The 24,122-nt window shown below is 40.0% G+C and overlaps 2 protein-coding genes across 2 annotated transcripts in view; both read right to left on the bottom strand.

The window, feature by feature from the left end:
- The window catches only part of LOC110494825 (semaphorin-3D), a 150,483-nt gene extending 139,592 nt beyond the window's left edge, over window positions 1-10,891 (bottom strand). The window contains exon 1 of the mRNA XM_090206490.1: window positions 10,603-10,891. The gene's annotated coding sequence lies outside the window, so the exon portion shown is untranslated. The remainder of the gene's footprint in view (window positions 1-10,602) is intronic.
- A 150-nt stretch (window positions 10,892-11,041) lies between these two features.
- Window positions 11,042-24,122, bottom strand: part of ssuh2.1 (ssu-2 homolog, tandem duplicate 1) — a 39,354-nt gene continuing 26,273 nt past the window's right edge. The window contains exons 4-12 of the mRNA XM_036950934.2: window positions 22,345-22,474; window positions 21,432-21,492; window positions 21,062-21,186; window positions 19,018-19,080; window positions 18,391-18,500; window positions 17,691-17,783; window positions 15,476-15,581; window positions 15,185-15,301; window positions 11,042-12,000 (exon numbers count right to left, since the gene is read on the bottom strand). Of these exons, the coding sequence (XP_036806829.1) occupies window positions 11,866-12,000; window positions 15,185-15,301; window positions 15,476-15,581; window positions 17,691-17,783; window positions 18,391-18,500; window positions 19,018-19,080; window positions 21,062-21,186; window positions 21,432-21,492; window positions 22,345-22,474 (940 nt within the window). The 3' untranslated portion in view covers window positions 11,042-11,865. The remainder of the gene's footprint in view (window positions 12,001-15,184; window positions 15,302-15,475; window positions 15,582-17,690; window positions 17,784-18,390; window positions 18,501-19,017; window positions 19,081-21,061; window positions 21,187-21,431; window positions 21,493-22,344; window positions 22,475-24,122) is intronic.

Here is a 24,122-nt window from a genome sequence, read left to right as displayed (position 1 = left end):
AAATAGTTATATATATATATTGATGATATATGGCAGGGCGTTATATAGTTATATATATATATTGATGATATATGGCAGGGCATTAAATAGTTATATATATATATTGATGATATATGGCAGGGCATTAAATAGTTATATATATATATATTGATGATATATGGCAGGGCATTAAATAGTTATATATATATATTGATGATATATGGCAGGGCGTTATATAGTTATATATATTGATGATATATGACAGGGCGTTATATAGTTATATATATTGATGATATATGGCAGGGCATTATATAATTATATATATTGATGATATATGGCAGGGCGTTATATAATTATATATATTGATGATATATGGCAGGGTGTTATATAGTTATATATATATATTGATGATATATGGCAGGTCATTATATAGTTATATATATATATTGATGATGTATGGCAGGGTGTTATATAGTTATATAGTTATATATATTGATGATATATGGCAGGGCGTTATATAGTTATATATATATATTGATGATATATGGCAGGGCATTAAATAGTTATATATATATATTGATGATATATGGCAGGGCGTTATATAGTTATATATATTGATGATATATGGCAGGGCATTATATAGTTATATATATTGATGATATATGGCAGGGCATTATATAGTTATATATATTGATGATATATGGCAGGGCGTTATATAATTATATATATTGATGATATATGGCAGGGTGTTATATAGTTATATATATATATTGATGATATATGGCAGGGCATTAAATAGTTATATATATATTGATGATATATGGCAGGGCGTTAAATAGTTATATATATATTGATGATATATGGCAGGGCGTTAAATAGTTATATATATATTGATGATATATGGCAGGGCATTATATAGTTATATATATTGATGATATATGGCAGGGCATTATATAATTATATATATTGATGATATATGGCAGGGTGTTATATAGTTATATATATATATTGATGATATATGGCAGGGCATTAAATAGTTATATATATATTGATGATATATGGCAGGGCGTTAAATAGTTATATATATATTGATGATATATGGCAGGGCGTTAAATAGTTATATATATATTGATGATATATGGCAGGGCATTAAATAGTTATATATATATTGATGATATATGGCAGGGCGTTAAATAGTTATATATATATTGATGATATATGGCAGGGCATTAAATAGTTATATATATATATTGATGATATATGGCAGGGCATTAAATAGTTATATATATATTGATGATATATGGCAGGGCATTAAATAGTTATATATATATTGATGATATATGGCAGGTCATTATATAGTTATATAGTTATATATATATATATTGATGATATATGGCAGGGCGTTATATAGTTATATATATATATTGATGATATATGGCAGGGCATTAAATAGTTATATATATATATTGATGATATATGGCAGGGCATTAAATAGTTATATATATTGATGATATATGGCAGGGCATTAAATAGTTATATATATTGATGATATATGGCAGGGCATTATATAATTATATATATTGATGATATATGGCAGGGTGTTATATAGTTATATATATATATTGATGATATATGGCAGGGCGTTAAATAGTTATATATATATTGATGATATATGGCAGGGCATTAAATAGTTATATATATATTGATGATATATGGCAGGGCATTAAATAGTTATATATATATTGATGATATATGGCAGGGTGTTATATAGTTATATATATATATTGATGATATATGGCAGGGCATTAAATAGTTATATATATATTGATGATATATGGCAGGGCGTTAAATAGTTATATATATATTGATGATATATGGCAGGGCATTATATAGTTATATATATTGATGATATATGGCAGGGTGTTATATAGTTATATATATATATTGATGATATATGGCAGGGTGTTATATAGTTATATATATATATTGATGATATATGGCAGGTCATTATATAGTTATATAGTTATATATATATATTGATGATATATGGCAGGGTGTTATATAGTTATATATATATATTGATGATATATGGCAGGGTGTTATATAGTTATATATATATATTGATGATATATGGCAGGTCATTATATAGTTATATAGTTATATATATATATTGATGATATATGGCAGGTCATTATATAGTTATATAGTTATATATATATATTGATGATATATGGCAGGGCATTATATAGTTATATATATTGATGATATATGGCAGGGTGTTATATAGTTATATATATATATTGATGATATATGGCAGGGTGTTATATAGTTATATATATATATTGATGATATATGGCAGGTCATTATATAGTTATATAGTTATATATATATATTGATGATATATGGCAGGGCATTAAATAGTTATATATATATATTGATGATATATGGCAGGGCATTATATAGTTATATATATTGATGATATATGGCAGGTCATTATATAGTTATATAGTTATATATATATATATTGATGATATATGGCAGGGTGTTATATAGTTATATATATATATATTGATGATATATGGCAGGGCATTATATAGTTATATATATTGATGATATATGGCAGGGCATTATATAGTTATATATATTGATGATATATGGCAGGGCATTATATAGTTATATATATTGATGATATATGGCAGGGCATTAAATAGTTATATATATATTGATGATATATGGCAGGGCATTATATAGTGATATATATTGATGATATATGGCAGGGTGTTATATAGTTATATAGTTATATATATTGATGATATATGGCAGGGTGTTATATAGTTATATATATTGATGATGTATGGCAGGGTGTTATATAGTTATATAGTTATATATATTGATGATATATGGCAGGGTGTTATATAGTTATATATATTGATGATATATGGCAGGGTGTTATATAGTTATATAGTTATATATATTGATGATGTATGGCAGGGTGTTATATAGTTATATAGTTATATATATTGATGATATATGGCAGGGTGTTATATAGTTATATATATTGATGATGTATGGCAGGGTGTTATATAGTTATATAGTTATATATATTGATGATATATGGCAGGTCATTATATAGTTATATAGTTATATATATATATTGATGATATATGGCAGGGTGTTATATAGTTATATATATATATATTGATGATATATGGCAGGGCATTATATAGTTATATATATTGATGATATATGGCAGGGCATTATATAGTTATATATATTGATGATATATGGCAGGGCATTATATAGTTATATATATTGATGATATATGGCAGGGCATTAAATAGTTATATATATATTGATGATATATGGCAGGGCATTATATAGTGATATATATTGATGATATATGGCAGGGTGTTATATAGTTATATAGTTATATATATTGATGATATATGGCAGGGTGTTATATAGTTATATATATTGATGATATATGGCAGGGTGTTATATAGTTATATATATATATTGATGATATATGGCAGGGCGTTATATAGTTATATAGTTATATATATTGATGATATATGGCAGGGTGTTATATAGTTATATATATTGATGATGTATGGCAGGGTGTTATATAGTTATATAGTTATATATATTGATGATATATGGCAGGGCGTTATATAGTTATATATATTGATGATATATGGCAGGGCATTATATAGTTATATATATTGATGATATATGGCAGGGCATTATATAATTATATATATTGATGATATATGGCAGGGTGTTATATAGTTATATATATTGATGATATATGGCAGGGCATTATATAATTATATATATTGATGATATATGGCAGGGTGTTATATAGTTATATATATATATTTTGATGATATATGGCAGGGCGTTATATAGTCATATACTTTTGGACTATTTGCATTGACCCCCTCTCACCCTCACCCCCATTTTTAATGTGATGCTACTCTTTGTTTATTATCTATGCATAGTCACTTTACCTACATTTACATAAACTCAGCAAAAATAGAAATGTCCCTTTTTCAGGACCCTGTCTTTCAAAGATCATTCGTAAAAATCCAAATAACTTCACAGATCTTCATTATAAAGGGTTGAAACACTGTGTCCCATGCTTCTTCAATGAACCATAAACAATTAATGAACATGCACCTGTGGAACGGTCGTTAAGACACTAACAGCTTACAGACGGTAGGCAATTAAAGTCAAAGTTATGAAAACTTAGAGGCCTTTCTACTGACTCTGAAAAACACCTAAAGAAAGATGCCCAGGGTCCCTGCTCATCTGCGTGAATGTGCCTTAGTCATGCTGCGAGGAGGCATGAGGACTGCAGATGTGGCCAGGGCACTGTCCGTACTGCCTAAGACAGCGCTACATGGAGACAGGACGGAAATTTGGTCGTCCTCACAGTGGCTGAACATCACACCTGCGGGACAGGTACAGGATGGCAACAACTGCCCGAGTTACACCAGGAACGCACAATCCCTCCATCAGTGCTCAGACTGTCCACAATAGGCTGAAAGGGGCTGGACTGAGGGCTTGTAGGCCTGTTGTAAGGCAGGTCCTCACCAGACATCACCGGCAACAACGTTGCCTATGGGCACAAACCCACCGTCGCTGGACCAGACAGGACTGACAAAAAGTGCTCTTCACCGATTAGCGGTTTTGTCTCACCAGGGGTGATGGTCGGATTCGCGCAGGGTATCCTGCTTTCTGCAGGCTCATCCTGACATGACCCTACAGCATGACAATGCCACCAGCCATACTGCTCGTTCTGTGGGTGATTTCCTGCAAGACAGGAATGTCAGTGTTCTGCCATGGCCAGCGACGAGCCCGGATCTCAATCCTATTGAGCAAGTCTGGGACCTGTTGGATCGGAGGGTGAGGGCTATTCCACCCCAGAAATGCCCGGGAACTTGCAGGTGCCTTGGTGGAAGAGTGAGGTAACATCTCACAGCAATAACTGGCAAATCTGGTGCAGTCCATGAGAAGGAGATGCACTGCAGTACTTAATGCAGCTGGTGGCCACACCAGATACTGACTGTTACTTTTGATTTTGACCCCCCCCCCCCCCCCCCCCCCCAAACGCAGTTGAAAGTGAGAGAACGTTTCTTTTTTTGCAGAGGTTATTACCTTAATTACCTCGACTAACCGGTCTGCACATTGACTCTGTACCGTAATACCCTGTATATAGCCTCCACATTGACTCTGTACCGGTACCCCCTGTATATAGCCACCACATTGACTCTGTACCGTAACACCCTGTATATAGCCTCCACATTGACTCTGTACCGTAACACCCTGTATATAGCCTCCACATTGACTCTGTACCGTAACACCCTGTATATAGCCTCCACATTGACTCTGTACTGGTACCCCCTGTATATAGCCTCCACATTGACTCTGTACCGTAACACCCTGTATATAGCCTCCACATTGACTCTGTACCGTAACACCCTGTATATAGCCTCCACGTTGACTCTGTACCGTAATACCCTGTATATAGCCTCCACATTGACTCTGTACCGTAATACCCTGTATATAGCCTCCACATTGACTCTGTACCGTAACACCCTGTATATAGCCTCCACATTGACTCTGTACCGTAATACCCTGTATATAGCCTCCACACTTACTCTGTACCGTAATACCCTGTATATAGCCTCCACATTGACTCTGTACCGTAACACCCTGTATATAGCCTCCACATTGACTCTGTACCGTAATACCCTGTATATAGCCTCCACATTGACTCTGTACCGTAATACCCTGTATATAGCCTCCACATTGACTCTGTACCGTAACACCCTGTATACAGCCTCCACATTGACTCTGTACCGTAATACCCTGTATACAGCCTCCACATTGACTCTGTACCGGTACCCCCTGTATATAGCCTCCACATTGACTCTGTACCGTAACACCCTGTATATAGCCTCCACATTGACTCTGTACCGTAACACCCTGTATACAGCCTCCACATTGACTCTGTACCGGTACCCCCTGTATATAGCCTCCACATTGACTCTGTACCGTAACACCCTGTATACAGCCTCCACATTGACTCTGTACCGTAACACCCTGTATATTCATTGTAGCTGGGGATTTTAACAAGGCTAATCTGAAAACAAGACTCCCTAAATTTTATCAGCATATCGATTGCGCAACCAGGGGTGGAAAGACCTTGGATCATTGTTACTCTAACTTCCGCGACGCATATAAGGCCCTGCCCCGCCCCCCTTTCGGAAAAGTTGACCACGACTCCATTTTGTTGATCCCTGCCTACAGACAGAAACTAAAACAAGAGGCTCCCACGCTGAGGTCTGTCCAACGCTGGTCCGACCAAGCTGACTCCACACTCCAAGACTGCTTCCATCACGTGGACTGGGACATGTTTCGTATTGCGTCAGACAACAACATTGACGAATACGCTGATTCGGTGTGCGAGTTCATTAGAACGTGCGTTGAAGATGTCGTTCCCATAGCAACGATTAAAACATTCCCTAACCAGAAACCGTGGATTGATGGCAGCATTCACGTGAAACTGAAAGCGCGAACCACTGCTTTTAATCAGGGCAAGGTGTCTGGTAACATGACCGAATACAAACAGTGCAGCTATTCCCTCCGCAAGGCTATCAAACAAGCTAAGCGTCAGTACAGAGACAAAGTAGAATCTCAATTCAACGGCTCAGACACAAGAGGCATGTGGCAGGGTCTACAGTCAATCACGGACTACAGGAAGAAATCCAGCCCAGTCACGGACCAGGATGTCCTGCTCCCAGGCAGACTAAATAACTTTTTTGCCCGCTTTGAGGACAATACAGTGCCACTGACACGGCCTGCAACGAAAACATGCGGTCTCTCCTTCACTGCAGCCGAGGTGAATAAGACATTTAAACGTGTTAACCCTCGCAAGGCTGCAGGCCCAGACGGCATCCCCAGCCGCGCCCTCAGAGCATGCGCAGACCAGCTGGCCGGTGTGTTTACGGACATATTCAATCAATCCCTATACCAGTCTGCTGTTCCCACATGCTTCAAGAGGGCCACCATTGTTCCTGTTCCCAAGAAAGCTAAAATAACTGAGCTAAACGACTACCGCCCCGTAGCACTCACTTCCGTCATCATGAAGTGCTTTGAGAGACTAGTCAAGGACCATATCACCTCCACCCTACCTGAAACCCTAGACCCACTCCAATTTGCTTACCGCCCAAATAGGTCCACAGACGATGCAATCTCAACCACACTGCACACTGCCCTAACCCATCTGGACAAGAGGAATACCTATGTGAGAATGCTGTTCATCGACTACAGCTCGGCATTCAACACCATAGTACCCTCCAAGCTCGTCATCAAGCTCGAGACCCTGGGTCTCGACCCCACCCTGTGCAACTGGGTACTGGACTTCCTGACGGGCCGCCCCCAGGTGGTGAGGGTAGGCAACAACATCTCCTCCCCGCTGATCCTCAACACTGGGGCCCCACAAGGGTGCGTTCTGAGCCCTCTCCTGTACTCCCTGTTCACCCACGACTGCGTGGCCACGCACGCCTCCAACTCAATCATCAAGTTTGCGGACGACACAACAGTGGTAGGCTTGATTACCAACAACGACGAGACGGCCTACAGGGAGGAGGTGAGGGCCCTCGGAGTGTGGTGTCAGGAAAATAACCTCACACTCAACGTCAACAAAACTAAGGAGATGATTGTGGACTTCAGGAAACAGCAGAGGGAACACCCCCCTATCCACATTGATGGAACAGTAGTGGAGAGGGTAGCAAGTTTTAAGTTCCTCGGCATACACATCACAGACAAACTGAATTGGTCCACTCACACAGACAGCATCGTGAAGAAGGCGCAGCAGCGCCTCTTCAACCTCAGGAGGCTGAAGAAATTCGGCTTGTCACCAAAAGCACTCACAAACTTCTACAGGTGCACAATCGAGAGCATCCTGGCGGGCTGTATCACCGCCTGGTACGGCAACTGCTCCGCCCTCAACCGTAAGGCTCTCCAGAGGGTAGTGAGGTCTGCACAACGCATCACCGGGGGCAAACTACCTGCCCTCCAGGACACCTACACCACCCGATGTCACAGGAAGGCCATAAAGATCATCAAGGACATCAACCACCTGAGCCACTGCCTGTTCACCCCGCTATCATCCAAAAGGCGAGGTCAGTACAGGTGCATCAAAGCTGGGACCGAGAGACTGAAAAACAGCTTCTATCTCAAGGCCATCAGACTGTTAAACAGCCACCACTAACATTGAGTGGCTGCTGCCAACACACTGACACTGACTCAACTCCAGCCACTTTAATAATGGGAATTGATGGGAAATGATGTAAATATATCACTAGCCACTTTAAACAATGCTACCTTATATAATGTTACTTACCCTACATTATGCATCTCATATGCATACGTATATACTGTACTCTATATCATCGACTGTATCCTTATGTAATACATGTATCACTAGCCACTTTAACTATGCCACTTTGTTTACATACTCATCTCATATGTATATACTGTACTCGATACCATCTACTGTATCTTGCCTATGCTGCTCTGTACCATCACTCATTCATATATCCTTATGTACATATTCTTTATCCCCTTACACTGTGTACAAGACAGTAGTTTTGGAATTGTTAGTTAGATTAGTTATTACTGCATTGTCGGAACTAGAAGCACAAGCATTTCGCTACACTCGCATTAACATCTGCTAACCATGTGTATGTGACAAATAACATTTGATTTGATTTGATATAGCCTCCACATTGACTCTGTACCGTAATACCCTGCATATAGCCTCCACATTGACTCTGTACCGTAATACCCTGTATATAGCCTCAACATTGACTCTGTACCGTAATACCCTGTATATAGCCTCCACATTGACTCTGTACCGTAATACCCTGTATATAGCCTCCACATTGACTCTGTACCGTAATACCCTGTATATAGCCTCCACATTGACTCTGTACCGTAATACCCTGTATATAGCCTCCACATTGACTCTGTACCGTAATACCCCGTATATAGCCTCGTTACTGTTATTTTATTGTTGGTCTTTAATTATTTTTTATATTTTCTTTAGTTACTTAATAGCAGGCTAGTGATTGCTCAAATCAAATCACATTTTATTGGTCACATACACATGGTTAGCAGATGTTAATGCGAGTGTAGTGAAATGCTTGTGATAGACAAGGATTCCTTCCAAACAACTCATTGTTAAATTTGCAATTTTCAACTTGTTGTGTTTAGGTCCAATGGCCGATGAGCACCGATACGTTTTCTCTATCATTTCTCTTCATTATTTATCTTCATATGTCAAGGATTAAAAAGGATTTGCCAATAGAATATCGACTTGATTCATGATGAGTGCTAGCTAAAATTTTGAAAGTATGATGTTGACATGATCAAAGCTACTTTCCAATCAAAGCTACTGTAAATATGACGTGATTTGACAAGGCCAATGACCTTGAGCCTTCTTGGATGGGCACTCCTAATGTAACTCTATGGCAGCACCCAAGGGGCTTGAATTTTCGAGCTCTACCCTTAGACTTGGCGTTGAAGTAGTGTCCCCATGAGTGACAGAACACTGAGCCAATCACGGCACAACCAGAGAACATTACCAACACCTACACCCTGTATTTTCCACTTGGCTGCCCAACCACCACAGAAAGCACTGAGCTAGGCTGAAACACCTGCATTTTTGGAGCTGCCTTTCTCGTGAAAACAAAAGAGATCATGTAGGTAGAGTATGTGGCTTAATTAACTCAATTAAAATAAAAATATATTTTTTTTACATTGTTTGCAAACTGATATGACACATAAATCCCTAAATAACATGCAAAACAGGCCAGCCGAAAAAAAGAAGCAAAAAAAGTGGGGCTCATAACAAGTGTGGCTCTGCCCCACCTGTCCAGAATGACGGGTCGCCATTGATCTCAGTTACCAGCGGAGCAAGGTATCAAAACCGATAAGCACTGTGAAGTGTGAACACTGCACTGGAGTGCCACAGAGAGTGTAGTATGCAGCTTTGCAGGATCTTTACAGTGTAGAGCGGGCAGCACTGTTAACGTGTCAACGACAGCCTACTCAAACTCTCCAAGCATCTGTCTCTCTGCTTCTCTGTTTCTTTCTTTCTCTCCCTAATTTCACCACCTCTCTCCCCAAGTAGGTTCAAGTATCTTTCCCCATATTTTGATATTGTGTTTAAAAGGTTAAAACGCATCAAATCAGTGAATATTTTTACCTTGTCTGCTCGGGGACTCGATCCGACGCTCTAACCACTAGGCTACCTGTTTCCCCAAATGGTTATATACAGAGCCACAAACGTTTGCCAAAAACAATTTGGGTATAATATTGATTGATCTAGAAATTGATCAAGTTTTATGTGTTCTTGATTTTTTTTTTAAATGGTCGAACTGATAAACTACACAAAATAATTCTCAAAGACCACTCACTTTATATGATTTACCTTCACACAATATGCTCATAGCCTGCCTCAGAGCACACAGCAAACATATCCAGTTATCACACAGTAAACACAGCAAAGTTGTCACAGTTATCACACAGTAAACTTTTCAGCAAACTCACCAGACACTCTTTCGTTGATAGTGATTCCTGAAGATGAGTTATTCCACTCCTAATTTACCGCAGGCAGCCTAATGATACAGAGCGAGAGAAACGGACTGCTGCAAGCCTTGAAAAAGCGAAGTGAGGTGAGATGTCTCCACATTGTCCCCCTTCCTCGCGTTATAAACAAAGTCCGCATGCTGGTCTGGGAAGGCCACTCCTCCAATAGTTAATTACACTCCATGTTCCTGCGCTGCGCTTCCCAGCCCCTCCCGCTCTCTCGCCAAGAAAACATCCGCTTATTTCACTCATGACGCACGCCGGGTGGGAACAAAGTGTTTGTGCAGGTGTATCTATTCCACTACAGTTTGGTAATATAACAACGGGCATAGACAAGTCGTTTGTTTTATTCAACAAGTAATTACACCCTTCCAGTTCCAAATGATGAAAAATACCAATATTCACAATCATATTTTTTTTAATTATAAAAATACAGGGTATAGAAAAGTTGTTTTATTTTGCATATAGGCTGTAAGGTGCATGTATTAAAATTCAGATTTATGTATAAAAAAAACAACATTTAGATGATTACAATTAGAAACACACAGGGAACACACCTCTCTTACTCTGAGCTCAGGCAACACCCCTCTCTTACTCTGAGCTCAGGCAACACCCCTCTCTTACTCTGAGCTCAGGCAACACACCTCTCTTACTCTGAGCTTAGACCTCAGTGGATGATCCAGAACCATAGAAACAGATTGACTAGATTCTCCATAGAATTCAAATGATTCCGCTTCTCATTCTATGTTCTACAGTTCCATCTCTATGATCAAAACTGGAGAGTCCACGGAGGTACAGACAAACATAACAGAATTCAGAATAAAATATTCCATTATCCAACTTCATAAACTCTGGATATTATTGTTATAGTATAGCATATATACTTTCAATTCAATGGTGTGATGGGAAAAATCAGTGGTTGGAATGGCTGGAATGAACAGGCACTGGTTTTACAATGAGTTTCAACACGGCTAGCACCCTTTTGAGTAAAAAAAAAAAATGATAATAATTACAAATGTAAAAATGTCAGGATAGACTTTTGTCTATACACAATCAATAAGACGGTAGTTACACTTTTCTAGAACATTAGTAGACATTCCTTATCTCCTTGATTATACGACAACCACAAGTAAAGTATATTGTAATGACTATGACTGTAAAATATTCATTAAAAAAAACCAAAAGGACAGGACTAACATTAACATTATCATGAGATGTTTCCTTTTATAATATAACACAGGCGGAAGGATATTTAGGAGTGAAAACCTTATTCTCGAGACCGTAAACAAAGTAGTCGTAGTCTTTTCCACTGTAGGAATAGAAGGCGTGAGTGATGGGAACCAACTCGATGGTTTGACGCTGTGAACAAACAGACATATTTGAGTAGATATTACTACACAGGATCAGCCTACCTCCTCATGCCTTTTGCACACAATGTATATAGACTCTCCTTTTTTCTCTACTGTGTTATTGACTTGTTAATTGTTTTACTCCATGTGTAAACTCTGTGTTGTCTGTTCACACTGCTATGCTTTATCTTGGCCAGGTCGCAGTTGCAAATGAGAACTTGTTCTCAACTAGCCTACCTGGTTAAATAAAGGTGAAATAAAATTTAAAAAAATAAACAGAGCCTCTATCCAGGAAGGATCTGTTATATTTATGTCAGTGCTGGCCTCTAGTGGCCGTTAAAGGTAATCACATTTTTGTTGTTGAACAGTAAAGAAACGGGCCTCTATGGGCCTCAGGTGGGGCACGGCAGGAGGTGAGAAGTCCGTTCAGGAGTATTACCCTTTCCACACTATCATCCTGACCCAAATCAAACTGGGTTGACTCCAGATACTCTGCTGGAAAAGTAATCAGGCTAGCTCAGTACGGCTTGGTCTGACTCGGCTTGGTTAGGTTCGGTATTGTGAAAAGCCCTAGAGCAGACTCACTGGCTGCAGGATGCGACTGACAGAGGAGAGGACGAAGGAAGTAAGAAAGAATGCAGTTGAATAGTATTGGGACAGAACCCTTACAGGTGTAACTCATATTGCAGGATTCTACTGACAGAGGAGAGGACGAAGGAAGTAAGAAAGAATGCAGTTGAATAGTATTGGGACAGAACCCTTACAGGTGTAACTCATATTGCAGGATTCTACTGACAGAGGAGAGGACGAAGGAAGTAAGAAAGAATGCAGTTGAATAGTATTGGGACAGAACCCTTACAGGTGTAACTCATATTGCAGGATTCTACTGACAGAGGAGAGGACGATGAAAGGAAAGATGGAAGAAAGCAGGATTATTAGGAAAGGTCCCTAACAGGGCTGAAAGACTAGAAGAACACCTGTTGTAGGATACGACTGACGAGAGAGAGAGAGAGAGAGAGAGAGAGAGAGAGAGAGAGAGAGAGAGAGATAGAGAGAGAGAGAGAGAGAGAGAGAGAGAGAGAGAAAATCATGGGAATTGGACCAGGACACCCTCTATAGGCCCAGAGATAACTCACCTGTTGTAGGATGAGAATTGGACCAGGACACCAGCTATAGGCCCAGAGATAACTCACCTGTTATAGGATGAGAATTGGACCAGGACACCAGCTATAGGCCCAGAGATAACTCACCTGTTCTAGGATGAGTATTAGACCAGAACACTAGCTATAGGCCCAGAGATAACTCACCTGTTCTAGGATGAGTATTAGACCAGAACACTAGCTATAGGCCCAGAGATAACTCACCTGTTGTAGGATGAGAATTGGACCAGAACACTAGCTATAGGCCCAGAGATAACTCACCTGTTATAAGATGAGAATTGGACCAGGACACCCTCTATAGGCCCAGAGATAACTCACCTGTTCTAGGATGAGTATTGGACTAGGACACCAGCTGAGAATTGGACCAGAACACTAGCTATAGGCCCAGAGATAACTCACCTGTTGTAGGATGAGAATTGGACCAGGACACCAGCTATAGGCCCAGAGATAACTCACCTGTTGTAGGATGAGTATTGGACTAGGACACCAGCTATAGGCCCAGAGATAACTCACCTGTTGTAGGATGAGAATTGGACCAGGACACCAGCTATAGGCCCAGAGATAACTCACCTGTTCTAGGATGAGAATTGGACCAGGACACCAGCTATAGGCCCAGAGATAACTCACCTGTTGTAGGATGAGTATTGGACTAGGACACCAGCTATAGGCCCAGAGATAACTCACCTGTTGTAGGATGAGAATTGGACCAGGACACCAGCTATAGGCCCAGAGATAACTCACCTGTTCTAGGATGAGAATTGGACCAGGACACCAGCTATAGGCCCAGAGATAACTCACCTGTTGTAGGATGAGTATTGGACTAGGACACCAGCTATAGGCCCAGAGATAACTCACCTGTTGTAGGATGAGAATTGGACTAGGACACCAGCTATAGGCCCAGAGATAACTCACCTGTTGTAGGATGAGTATTGGACTAGGACACCAGCTGAGAATTGGACCAGAACACTAGCTATAGGCCCAGAGATAACTCACCTGTTCTAGGATGAGTATTGGACTAGGACACCAGCTGAGACTTGGACCAGAACACTGGCTATAGGCCCAGAGATAACTCACCTGTTGTAGGATGAGAATTGGACCAGGACACCAGCTATAGGCCCAGAGATAACTCACCTGTTGTAGGATGAGTATTGGACTAGGACACCAGCTATAGGCCCAGAGATAACTCACCTGTTGTAGGATGAGAATTGGACTAGGACACCAGCTATAGGCCCAGAGATAACTCACCTGTTGTAGGATGAGTATTGGACTAGGACACCAGCTGAGAATTGGACCAGAACACTAGCTATAGGCCCAGAGATAACTCACCTGTTCTAGGATGAGTATTGGACTAGGACACCAGCTGAGACTTGGACCAGAACACTGGCTATAGGCCCAGAGATAACTCACCTGTTGTAGGATGAGAATTGGACCAGGACACCAGCTATAGGCCCAGAGATAACTCACCTGTTGTAGGATGAGTATTGGACTAGGACACCAGCTATAGGCCCAGAGATAACTCACCTGTTGTAGGATGAGAATTGGACCAGGACACCAGCTATAGGCCCAGAGATAACTCACCTGTTGTAGGATGAGTATTGGACTAGGACACCAGCTATAGGCCCAGAGATAACTCACCTGTTGTAGGATGAGAATTGGACCAGGACACCAGCTATAGGCCCAGAGATAACTCACCTGTTCTAGGATGAGTATTGGACCAGGACACCAGCTATAGGCCCAGAGATAACTCACCTGTTGTAGGATGAGAATTGGACCAGGACACCAGCTATAGGCCCAGAGATAACTCACCTGTTCTAGGATGAGAATTGGACCAGGACACCAGCTATAGGCCCAGAGATAACTCACCTGTTGTAGGATGAGTATTGGACTAGGACACCAGCTATAGGCCCAGAGATAACTCCCCTGTTGTAGGATGAGAATTGGACCAGGACACCAGCTATAGGCCCAGAGATAACTCACCTGTTGTAGGATGAGTATTGGACCAGGACACCAGCTATAGGCCCAGAGATAACTCACCTGTTGTAGGATGCGACAGGGAACTTGCTGTGGTGAGAACTTGCTGTGGTGTTCCTGAGACGCCTTCCTGGAGGCGTCACAGATCTCCTGGTCAGGGAAACCCACGATGGGGTACACCTGGGGGAATGAGCCCAGTAAGGTTAGAGTATGATAACATAACACCACTGTGACAGGCATGTAGCCTGATGGGAGTTCTAGCCAACCTCTCTATCATGGTCACATACAGATCTGGGATCAGGTTAACACATATTTACAGCCCTTCTACTCGAGGAAAATGAAATAGATATTTACCAGAATACTTTCATCAACGAAGAAGGCGTCCCCAGACACCTTCTCAAACTTCTTGAGAGGGAACTCAGGCAGCCGGTCCGGTACGAACTCAAACACGTGGTTCTTCCTGCAGGAAAATGGACCAACGGGATGCTTCTGTTTCAGTGTTTCCCCTATATTCATTTACCAGCTGCCATGATGTAATATGATGGAATCATTTGAGTCTATATGTTTTGGCTGAGACGCTCTTAAATGAATAGTTGTTAGCTCAACGACTGGAAGTCTATGGGAATAGCTAGCATGTAATTGCTCTAATCCATTGCCACCACTGCTGATATAAATCCTAGGGGAAATCCTTGCTTCTGTTGACTTAAGAGTTTACACAATATTACAGGTTACACAAATACTGTTCAGCAGGACAATAACATGAACTGTTTGTTCAGCTTGTAATGTGACTCTCCTGATCAGTTCAGCAGGACAATAACATTAACTGTTTGTTCAGCTTGTAATGTGACTCTCCTGATCAGTTCAGCAGGACAATAACATTAACTGTTTGTTCAGCTTGTAATATGACTCTCCTGTTCAGTTCAGCAGGACAATAACATGAACTGTTTGTTCAGCTTGTAATATGACTCTTCAGTTCAGTTCAGCAGGACAATAACATGAACTGTTTGTTCAGCTTGTAATATGACTCTCCTGTTCAGTTCAGCAGGACAATAACATGAACTGTTTGTTCAGCTTGTAATATGACTCTTCTGTTCAGTTCAGCAGGACAATAACATGAACTGTTTGTTCAGCTTGTAATATGACTCTCCTGTTCAGTTCAGCAGGACAATAACATGAACTGTTTGTTCAGCTTGTAATATGACTCTCCTGTTCAGTTCAGCAGGACAATAACATGAACTGTTTGTTCAGCTTGTAATGTGACTCTTCAGTTCAGTTCAGCAGGACAATAACATGAACTGTTTGTTCAGCTTGTAATACGACTCTTTGTGGTGTTAAGATCATCGTAATACCCTGACTACACCGCTCACGTTGCAAAATAAATGTAGAAATCTATATTATTCAATTATTTCACCCACACTGCTCACGCGCGCCAACGAGCGTCTGCGTTGCCAAGGGCTAAAATAGAAGTCAGTTCTATTTGTGACGCAGTTCGCGCTGCAAGTCTTGCCTTTCCCATCTCCTCATTGGTTCATAGAAACAGGTGCCCACGTGCCATCTCCTCATTGGTTCATAGAAACAGGTGCCCACGTGCCATCTCCTCATTGGTTATACCCACGTGGGTGATAGAAAGACGAACGAGTTTGGTGGCGGTAAGACACCTAATTTATGAAAGTTGACAATCGCAATATAAAGCCCAGAGAAGAAAAGGCCTGGAAGGAGCAGAGATGACTAGAATCGATTCGGTTGACCGTTTTATGTGTGGATTAATTGTCGGAGCAGAGGACCTTGTGCATCTCAGGTTAAATAACAACTCAATGTTTATGTCCCAGGACAAATTAGCTAGCAACAGAACGCTAGCTAAATAGGACAAATTAGCTAGCAAGTGTAAGCTAGCAAGCTAAATTGCAATTACAGTTTAATGTTTTTCGAACTGTCCCAAAATTAATGTAATTGGTTAAGAGTTTGTTTTGATATTTTAACCTACATGTCGCGATCGCGTTTGGTGTGCGGGGACAAAATAAATGTATGCATGATGGGGCAAGATGGCGCACACGGGCAGCCGACGCATTGTGACATCTTCGGGCCGTTAAAGGACTGACACATTGTGACATCTTCGGGCCGTTAAAGGACTGACACATTGTGACATCTTCGGGACGTTAAAGGACCGACACATTGTGACATCTTCGGGCCGTTTAAAGGACTGACACATTGTGACATCTTCGGGCCGTTTAAAGGACCGACACATTGTGACATCTTCGGGCCGTTTAAAGGACTGACACATTGTGACATCTTCGGGACGTTAAAGGACTGACACATTGTGACATCTTCGGGCCGTTTAAAGGACCGACACATTGTGACATCTTCAGGCCGTTAAAGGACTGACACATTGTGACATCTTCGGGCCGTTTAAAGGACTGACACATTGTGACATCTTCGGGCCGTTAAAGGACTGACACATTGTGACATCTTCGGGCCGTTTAAAGGACCGACACATTGTGAAAAACACTTTTTTTAGGTTCCATCGGGGAAGGCTTAGGTTCCATCGGGGAAACCGGGCCCAGTTCAGTACCATGTGATGGTGAGCTGAATGAAGTGCATCAGGTTTCTGTTGCCCTGACAGGTGGGGCAGGTCTTGTGTCCGTGTCCATGGCAGAACGTGCATCTAGAGGAGAGACATCAATCAATCCATTAGCCAATCAATCAATCAACAAATTAATAAATGATGTCCATGGCAGAACGTGCATCTAGAGGAGAGACATCAATCAATCAATTAGCCAACCAATCAACAGAAGGTACATCTGGAGGAGAAAACTGGAACAAAGGAGAGTTTTAATCATCAAAACTCAAGTGGATATAATCAATCAATCACTAAATAAATCACTTAATCATAATTGATACAATACAATTTGCAGCTTATATACTGCTGCTGTCCTTTTACTGAACATGAAATATAATGACATTACATTTCCAGGAAAATGCCTCGCTGCGGTAGACATTATCTTAAGACATTATCTTAACTAGTTTTTGATATCATGAACAGAGAGATTGTGAAGTATAGCATTGTGATGAGGAAGCTCTTCTCTTGTCCTGGCAATGGTGGAACTAGCACGGACGACATAGAGCCAATTGAAGAGAAATGTACTTAATATGAATGTGATATGTGGCTGTTTTCACCTAGCGATCTTAAGATGAATGCACTAACTGTAAGTAGCTCTTGATGAGAGCTTCTGCTCAATGTAAAATATACAGTAAATGTAGGTGTCCTGCACCTCTTCCTCCCCCTCCCTTGGCAGCTGGAACATCTGTTGTTTCCGGTCCTGTTGTTACGTCCATGTCCTGTTGTCCTGCGACCATGTCCGTGGCAGAACGGACACCGCCTCTGAAACCGGGGGACAGTCTATTAATACCTCTGAAACAGGGGACAGTCTATTAATACCTCTGAAACAGGGGACAGTCTATTAATACCTCTGAAACAGGGGACAGTCTATTAATACCTCTGAAACAGGGGGACAGTCTATTAATACCTCTGAAACAGGGGGACAGTCTATTAATACCTCTGAAACAGGGGACAGTCTATTAATACCTCTGAAACAGGGGGACAGTCTATTAATACCTCTGAAACAGGGCCAAGAGGTTTCCCTGACAACATGTCATGACCCAAAAAACAACTGTGCACCCTGGTAGTTATAACATACGGGGGGTGATTCTCGGACATAGAGAGAATCTGCATTGAGAAGGCTTTTTAAGTCGGGATAGGCTTTGATTTATGTACGGAAAACCACCCCTGGTCAGGTCGCGTTGCTCAGGAAAACAACTCCTGGGCCTCCTAGACTAAAATGTCTAAAGAGAAGTAAGAGAGAGGGGATGTAAATAAGGAGGGAGGAGTTGCTACTTACATTTCCCCTCCCTGCACAGTGTGTGCAGCGCGTCCTACCACAGCCGTGGCACCGGTGACACGTCTGAAACAACCACAGCAGTGGTGAGGAGCGGAACACGCAGGCACGCGCACACGCACACACACGCACACACACACACACACACACACACAACATAGAAGGGCTAACAAATGTATAACACAGACACACACACGTGTCACACACAACCTTTACAACAGAATTTTGGACTCGGAAAAATGCCTAAATTATTGAAAAGCAGAGATGATGTATATTTTACTGAAAAGCAGAGATGATGTATTTACTAAAAAGCAGAGTTGATGTATATTTTCCTGAAAAGCAGAGATGATGTATATTTTACTGAAAAGCAGAGATGATGTATTTACTAAAAAGCAGAGTTGATGTATATTTTCCTGAAAAGCAGAGATGATGTATATTTTACTGAAAAGCAGAGATGATGTATTTACTAAAAAGCAGAGTTGATGTATATTTTCCTGAAAAGCAGAGATGATGTATATTTTACTGAAAAGCAGAGATGATGTATATTTTACTGAAAAGCAGAGATGATGTATATTTTACTGAAAAGCAGAGATGATGTATATTTTACTGAAAAGCAGAGATGATGTATATTTTACTGAAAAGCAGAGTTGATGTATATTTTCCTGAAAAGCAGAGATGATGTATATTTTACTGAAAAGCAGAGATGATGTATATTTTCCTGAAAAGCAGAGATGATGTATATTTTACTGAAAAGCAGAGATGATGTATATTTTACTGAAAAGCAGAGATGATGTATATTTTACTGAAAAGCAGAGATGATGTATATTTTACTGAAAAGCAGAGATGATGTATATTTTACTGAAAAGCAGAGATGATGTATTTACTAAAAAGCAGAGTTGATGTATATTTTCCTGAAAAGCAGAGATGATGTATATTTTACTGAAAAGCAGAGATGATGTATTTACTAAAAAGCAGAGTTGATGTATATTTTCCTGAAAAGCAGAGATGATGTATATTTTACTGAAAAGCAGAGATGATGTATTTACTAAAAAGCAGAGTTGATGTATATTTTCCTGAAAAGCAGAGATGATGTATATTTTACTGAAAATCAGAGATGATGTATATTTTACTGAAAAGCAGAGATGATGTATATTTTACTGAAAAGCAGAGATGATGTATATTTTACTGAAAAGCAGAGATGATGTATATTTTACTGAAAAGCAGAGATGATGTATATTTTACTGAAAAGCAGAGTTGATGTATATTTTCCTGAAAAGCAGAGATGATGTATATTTTACTGAAAAGCAGAGATGATGTATATTTTACTGAAAAGCAGAGATGATGTATATTTTACTGAAAAGCAGAGATTATGTATATTTTACTGAAAAGCAGAGATGATGTATATTTTCCTGAAAAGCAGAGATGATGTATATTTTACTGAAAAGCAGAGTTGATGTATTTACTGTAAAGCAGAGTTGATGTATATTTTACTGAAAAGCAGAGTTGATGTATTTACTGTAAAGCAGAGTTGATGTATATTTTACTGAAAAGCAGAGATGATGTATATTTTACTGAAAAGCAGAGATGATGTATATTTTACTGAAAAGCAGAGTTGATGTATATTTTCCTGAAAAGCAGAGATGATGTATATTTTACTGAAAAGCAGAGTTGATGTATTTACTAAAAAGCAGAGTTGATGTATATTTTCCTGAAAAGCAGAGATGATGTATATTTTACTGAAAAGCAGAGTTGATGTATTTACTAAAAAGCAGAGATGATGTATATTTTACTGAAAAGCAGAGATGATGTATATTTTACTGAAAAGCAGAGATGATGTATATTTTACTGAAAAGCAGAGATGATGTATATTTTCCTGAAAAGCAGAGATGATGTATATTTTACTGAAAAGCAGAGTTGATGTATTTACTGTAAAGCAGAGTTGATGTATATTTTACTGAAAAGCAGAGTTGATGTATTTACTGTAAAGCAGAGTTGATGTGAAGGACGTAAGACTCTTTCCTTTCAGGAGGTAATAACGTAGACATACCTTTACAAAGGAGGAGTGAGGGACACGCACTTTCAGGATCACATCGATGTATCTCTGTGGCTGTTGCACCGGGACGTCCCACGGAGGGGGGCTCATCCCGTACTGAGGTCCGTCTACCACCTGGCCTGAGAGATCGGAGGAAGATACCTGGGATACCTCGCCTAGTTGCACATCTGTGTGTGTGCTCTAGTTAAGCCAACTCCGTTGTCATGAGTTGTTGTGCCATACGGGTACTGTATGGGTACAAACTGGAACTTCTCGGATATGTGTGTATTTTGTAATTGACAGCAAATATGTCCGTTTCTGACAAAACACCTCGTCTAGTTATTTGAAACAGACAAAAAGCTGTCCTGAGACAGTATGAAATTACCAGTAAATGGCTCCATCTCCCAGGCACTGGATCTGGACTCAGTATATGTCTCCAAACGATACTGCCAACAAGAGGTTTCATAAGAGATATTGCCAACAAGAGGTTTCATACGAGATACTGCCAACAAGAGGTTTCATAAGAGATACTGCCAACAAGAGGTTTCATAAGAGATATTGCCAACAAGAGGTTTCATAAGAGATATTGCCAACAAGAGGATTCATAAGAGATACTGTCAACAAGACGTTTCATAAGAGATACTACCAACAAGAGGTTTCATAAGAGATACTGTCAACAAGAGGTTTCATAAGAGATACTGCCAACAAGAGGTTTCATAAGAGATACTGCCAACAAGAGGTTTCATAAGAGATACTGCCAACAAGAGGTTTCATAAGAGATATTGCCAACAAGAGGTTTCATAAGAGATACTGCCAACAAGAGGATTCATAAGAGATACTGTCAACAAGAGGTTTCATAAGAGATACTACCAACAAGAGATTACATAAGAGATACTACCAACTAGAGGTTTCATACGAGATACTACCAACTAGAGGTTTCATAAGAGATACTACCAACTAGAGGTTTCATAAGAGATACTACCAACTAGAGGTATCATTAGAGATACTATCAACTAAAGGTTTCATAAGAGATACTACCAACTAGAGGTATCATTAGAGATACTACCAACTAGAGGTATAATTAGAGATACTACCAACTAGAGGTTTCATAAGAGACACTACCAACAAGAGGTTTCTTAAGAGATATTATCAACTAGAGGTTTCATACGAGATACTACCATCAAGAGGTTTCATAAGAGACCAACAAGAGGTTTCATAAGAGATATTACCAACAAGAGGTTTCATAAGAGATAATACTAACGAGAGGTCTAGTATGAAGGGCTAGTTAGCAGACTTACCCGATACATTGTGATAGGTTGTAACTCCTTGAAGGTCAGGTTTCTGGCAGGCTTGCTGCTTTTGGACCACTTGGAGCCCACAAACTTCAGGAGAGCTTCCCTAGCCACACTCTCTGACACTTGAGGTACCCTGTAGAATACATACTGTGAGGTCCAAAAGTATTGGCACCCTTGATAAAGATGAGAAAAAAAATACTGTATAAAATAAATAATACAAATAAGGAGATATAGTGTATGCTCAAACAAATGAAAAAGTATACAGTGCCTTGCGAAAGTATTCGGCCCCCTTGAACTTTACGACCTTTTGCCACATTTCAGGCTTCAAACATAAAGATATAAAACTGTATTTTTTTGTGAAGAATCAACAACAAGTGGGACACAATCATGAAGTGCAACGACATTTATTGGATATTTCAAACTTTTTTAAGAAATCAAAAACTGAAAAATTGGGCGTGCAAAATTATTCAGCCCCTTTACTTTCAGTGCAGCAAACTCTCTCCAGAAGTTCAGTGAGGATCTCTGAATGATCCAATGTTGACCTAAATGACTAATGATGATAAATACAATCCACCTGTGTGTAATCAAGTCTCTGTATAAATGCACCTGCACTGTGATAGTCTCAGAGGTCCGTTAAAAGCGCAGAGAGCATCATGAAGAACAAGGAACACACCAGGCAGGTCCGAGATACTGTTGTGAAGAAGTTTAAAGCCGGATTTGGATACAAAAAGATTTCCCAAGCTTTAAACATCCCAAGGAGCACTGTGCAAGCGATAATATTGAAATGGAAGGAGTATCAGACCACTGCAAATCTACCAAGACCTGGCCGTCCCTCTAAACTTTCAGCTCATACAAGGAGAAGACTGATCAGAGATGCAGCCAAGAGGCCCATGATCACTCTGGATGAACTGCAGAGATCTACAGCTGAGGTGGGAGACTCTGTCCATAGGACAACAATCAGTCGTATATTGCACAAATCTGGCCTTTATGGAAGAGTGGCAAGAAGAAAGCCATTTCTTAAAGATATCCATAAAAAGTGTCGTTTAAAGTTTGCCACAAGCCACCTGGGAGACACACCAAACATGTGGAAGAAGGTGCTCTGGTCAGATGAAACCAAAATTGAACTTTTTGGCAACAATGCAAAACGTTATGTTTGGCGTAAAAGCAACACAGCTGAACACACCATCCCCACTGTCAAACATGGTGGTGGCAGCATCATGGTTTGGGCCTGCTTTTCTTCAGCAGGGACAGGGAAGATGGTTAAAATTGATGGGAAGATGGATGGAGCCAAATACAGGACCATTCTGGAAGAAAACCTGATGGAGTCTGCAAAAGACCTGAGACTGGGATGGAGATTTGTCTTCCAACAAGACAATGATCCAAAACATAAAGCAAAATCTACAATGGAATGGTTCAAAAATAAACATATCCAGGTGTTAGAATGGCCAAGTCAAAGTCCAGACCTGAATCCAATCGAGAATCTGTGGAAAGAACTGAAAACTGCTGTTCACAAATGCTCTCCATCCAACCTCACTGAGCTCGAGCTGTTTTGCAAGGAGGAATGGGAAAAAATGTCAGTCTCTCGATGTGCAAAACTGATAGAGACATACCCCAAGCGACTTACAGCTGTAATCGCAGCAAAAGGTGGCGCTACAAAGTATTAACTTAAGGGGGCTGAATAATTTTGCACGCCCAATTTTTCAGTTTTTGATTTGTTAAAAAAGTTTGAAATATCCAATAAATGTCGTTCCACTTCATGATAAAATACAGTTTTATATCTT

This window comes from Oncorhynchus mykiss, chromosome 17, assembly GCF_057628025.1.
Source record: "Oncorhynchus mykiss isolate SJ-2025 chromosome 17, ASM5762802v1, whole genome shotgun sequence".
Classification (NCBI taxonomy): domain Eukaryota; kingdom Metazoa; phylum Chordata; class Actinopteri; order Salmoniformes; family Salmonidae; genus Oncorhynchus; species Oncorhynchus mykiss.
Note: the sequence above shows the minus strand (reverse complement) of the source record. Positions and strands in the feature narration are given on the sequence as shown.